Source organism: Coturnix japonica, chromosome 1, assembly GCF_054131305.1.
Source record: "Coturnix japonica strain WE chromosome 1, WE-NBRP24, whole genome shotgun sequence".
Classification (NCBI taxonomy): Eukaryota; Metazoa; Chordata; class Aves; order Galliformes; family Phasianidae; genus Coturnix; species Coturnix japonica.
The window spans coordinates 34,421,214-34,425,585 of NC_140663.1; the positions used below are offsets into that span (position 1 = coordinate 34,421,214).

The 4,372-nt window shown below is 48.9% G+C and overlaps 1 protein-coding gene across 1 annotated transcript; it reads left to right on the forward strand.

The window, feature by feature from the left end:
• Window positions 1-1,236: 1,236 nt before the first annotated feature.
• Window positions 1,237-3,679, forward strand: LOC107310721 (inositol 1,4,5-trisphosphate receptor-interacting protein-like 1). Its single transcript, XM_015856607.3, has one exon. It carries the CDS (start codon window positions 1,246-1,248, stop codon window positions 2,893-2,895), a length of 1,650 nt encoding a protein of 549 aa, XP_015712093.3. The 5' UTR covers window positions 1,237-1,245; the 3' UTR covers window positions 2,896-3,679.
• The last annotated feature ends 693 nt before the right edge of the window (window positions 3,680-4,372 follow it).

The window sequence follows — 4,372 nt, forward strand, 5'->3', positions numbered from 1 at the left end:
GACACCACTAGTTACAGGCCTCCAACCAGACACCGCACCACCAACGACAACCCTCTGCACTCTGCCAGTCAGCCAATTCTTGACCCACTTCACTGTCCACTCATCTATCCCATACTTCCTCAGCTTTGTTATAAGGATGTCACGGGGGACAGTATCAAAAGCCTTACAATTCCTGTCAGCAATATACATCTCAGGAACTTGCGTATTAAGATCAGAATTATTTACTCCAATTAACGCTATTTAAGAAAATTTTAAAACTACATTGAATAAAGATTCACATAATCCAGAGACTACAGTTCTGATTCAGATCCTGGAACATCCAATAATACTCATTAAGAGTTGCCCATAATGTGTGCTATTTAATCTGTCGTGATCCCTTAAAGGAGTAAAAGAATTGGTGAAAACTAATCGAACTGCAGGCAAACCTAAGGGAGACCCTTGGAACTCAGAAAAACATAGACAAGGCTCAAGATGGACAGGCCCACTTGATTTACTGCACTGCAGATAGGCTGAAACACACTCGTCTCAGAGATCCCTCTCTTGAGTCAAGAAGTCAAGAGTGGACAAAGACTGAGATTTAAAGTGGACCAGAACAGGCTTAGAAGAGCTACATCTGCGGAAAATAATAAAAAGAATATTGCATCAACAAAAACTGAAGAAATTGAAGCAAATGCAACCAAAAAAATCAGGTTAAGAACAAGATGTGTTTAATCTGTAATTGCCCCTTAGAGTAGTACAATATATGAAGCCAACTGCTTTCTCTGCAGTAAAACCCGAGGGAAACAAAGGCAATCCAGTCCGGCCACGTGCCTCAGAACAGGGTCGATGCCGTGGCCATGGAAGCCCAGGGCAGCTGAGGGGGCCGAAGGGTGGGGCCGAAGGGTGGGGATGGGGCGTCTGTGACGGCACAGCGCGTCACAATGCGGGGCTGGCATCGAGGCCAGCAGCAGGCAGCGCTGCTGCACTTTGGCCTGGGCCAGCGGTGAGTGCAGCAGCAGGGGGAAGGCTATGCTGGGCCGGGCGCGACCTGCGGCCCGCGAGGGGTTTGGGAGCCTGCAGTGCCGGCAGAGGCTCTCTGGGCAGTCAGCAGCAGCGCTGGCCTCAGCCCCCGCTACCTCCCAGCTCCCTCGGCCCCGCTCCTACCTGACCCCAGGGGATGTGTGTGGCTCCTGGCCATGCTCCCCCAGCCGTGCTCGAGCTCCCACCCAGCCCCACTGACCTCCCCTCTCTCATCTCTTCCAGATCATGGCTTTGGCATTTTTCTTCGCCTTGTTGGCGCGGACAGTGGCTTTCGTTGGTGATGAGTTGGATGCGGATACGCTTGAACGCATGCGTGAGCGTGAGGTGTTTCTGCAAGAGCAGATGACACTGCAGTGGCAGCACGTAGACAACCTGGGGCAGAGCTGGATAGGCATTCGAGCCTTGTCCTCTGTGTTGCCTTACTGGAAGGTTTGCCGCCTTCTTGAACGCATGCGTGAGGTGTTTCTGCGAAAGCGGATGGAAAAGCTTCCGCTTCCACTTCCACAATTAGAAGACAGCAACCTGGAGAAGAGCAGGGTGGATATTCAAGCCTTGCTTTTCTCTGTGTTGCCTTACTGGAAGGTTTGCAGTGTTCTTTGCATTCTCTTCCTTTTTCTCTGGTTCATGTGGAAGATCTATAAAAAGTTCCAGAGAAGTGAAGACATCAGTGATGAGGAGAGCTCCATCCGTGAGCAGGAGCAGCAGGAGGAGCAATGGGAACCGGAGGTGCAGCAGGAGAAAGCGGAAGAGGAGGGGAGTGATCTTCTCTGTGCTGATGCGCTCTGGCCAGAGCAAATTCATCGAGATAACTGTGAGCAGATACTCCTCCTCTTTGGTCGCCTCATCAACTTATGCCAGTATCTCGTGTCAGATACTTTCTTTCCAGTGCCAGAGCACCCCATCGGGGTGGGCAGTGCCTATGAAGGCTGGTGTCCCCCTGAGAATGAACCCAACTTCCGCCTGCTTGTGCCCCTGTCGGCCCCCCGTGGGCACGTTTTCCACCTCGATCTGGGTGCCGCAGGGGAGCTGCCAGCAAGGAACTCTCGCATCCGTGTAGATCTGGAATGCACGTGCGGGAGGGAGCAGGAGATGGGTATGCGGTGTTTCCTCCACACCTCCAAGGAAGAGCTGGGAGATCAGCACCCCAGCCTGCTACGTGACTTCTGCAAGGACGCCTACCTAGACGTGGAGAAGACTGCCCGATGGTTCCAGGTGCTGATCACAAATGCCTGGAAATACATGCCTGAGGCAGAGACATGCACTATGAATGTGGCGTTCTGCAGGCGCTCCTGCAGGATTCACCTGACAGACATCTGCAAAACAGACTTCGTTGCTGAGACTGTATTTGGCGTCCAGCAAGAAAATACAGACATCTTTCTGAGCAGCCAGGAGACAGAGGCTGCTTTTACCCCCAGCACAACCTGGCCACAGAGTTGTGCGGTGGCTGAGGAAAAGTTTTTCCAGCACATAGCCACCCATGACCAGGGGAACACTTTCAACAACCTCAGATATGTGCAAGTGGGTGCCCACATCCTGGCGGGCCAGACTTTTTCTCCCTACCAACTGAGGACAGTGATCATGCACCTCCTGACTGCCATCCCTCTGGAAAGCTGGCATGGGAGCTATTTCCTGCAGCGGATGGATGACATCTTGCGCTACCTGCGCTGCTGTGTGGAGGAAAAACGCCTGAACCATTTCCTCATAGGAAATGAGGACGTGCCTGCGGAGATTATCTTGCCGCAGGAATTCCGAGCGTCCCAACCGCTCAACCTCTTCCAGCATCTGGTGCAAGATTCAGACAGCTATGAGCAGGCACTGCAGGAGTTGCAGGAGCTGCAAGATGGGCTCATAGGCCTGCTGATCTATAGGAATTGAGAGACGCCCACTTGTCCTACAGACGAGCACTCTGGACATGGAGAAGACACCACTCAGCAGGCAGTCGGAATTGCTCCCAAATGTTTTCTCCACAACAAACCAACAGTGCGGTAGCCAGAGTGCTGAACTGAATATGCACAAGGGAGCAGCTGATGTGAGACTACACTGTCCTTCCTTCACCACCCTGAGGACCACCTGGGGAGAGAGAAGATGCTCAGCCTCCTACAGACTCTCCAGGATATGGAGAAAACTGCAGCCTGGTTCCAGGAACTGGCGAGAGAAGCCTGGGTAGCTATGCCTCGACTGTCAACAGTGCAGCGCGAGTTGAGGCCCTCCGTCTGCTTCTGCAAGCTCCGGCTGACAACCACCTCTTGCAGAGTCCTCTGCATTGAGCTCAGGCTCAGGGTACAGCAAGAGGACTTGGACACATTTCTGTCCTTTGAGTAGGCAGGGGCTGTTGATAGCAGAGGCACGAGGAGGCCGCAGAGATGCGATGCAGCAGAGACTTCTTTGGGAAACACCGCTACAGCAGGCTACATCTGATGGATTTCAAAAGAAGCTGCTTACTTAAGGCAGCGTTTGGAGTACAGCAAGACCATGAAGACATCTATCCGAGCAGCCAGGAGACAGAGACAGCTAGACCCATATCCTGGTAGCCAACGGCATTTCTACATATTCCATGTTAGTCCAGGCTTTTAGATGCCAGGACCACATGGAGTGAAGAAGAATCATCTTTGTCCACACTGAAAATATAGTTAAATAGTTAAATATATTTAATGTAGATCAGAAAATGCATATTATTAAAACATATACTTTGATATTTCATCGATGTATATGTTTTAATAATAATTTAATAGAAATTAATAAAAAATTATAAAATTTTATAAAAATTATAAAAATCTATAAAATTTATAAAATTTTATAAAAATTATAAAATTTTATAAAAATTTTAAAAATTAATAAAAATTTAAAAACAAACCAAACTTGTGGTATATGTGCCCTTCTTTTGGTGAAACTAATGCATCAGCTTTGGGACACTGGTGGATGGCCACCTGAGACTAACAATTGCAGAAGACAGCTTTAAGCTTGACTATGTTCATTAGACATTATTTTTGGGCTTTGTAACTTGGGTTCATGGTGAAGGCATGGCCAGGACCCCTTTTCTGCAGAGCTGGCACTGACATCGGGAAAGTATCGTGAAAGGAGCCTGAGTATTTTCAGCACTGTTTGTCTTAATTTCCCAGCTAGAAGGCAACTATTCTTGGTTCACAGTTACTACAGGGCTGTAACTGAGTATGGGGAAGGGAGGACTAGTATATAAAAAAGCTAGAAGTTATAGGACAGTTAGTGGAAGATGTGAAGTAAAAATGTTACAAATAGAAGCCATAGAGCTTCCATCAGAGGACACTGTGGTCTCTGACACAATGCAGCAAACAAATCTGTATTTAAGGATTTTAAAATGTGTGTTAATGGATCT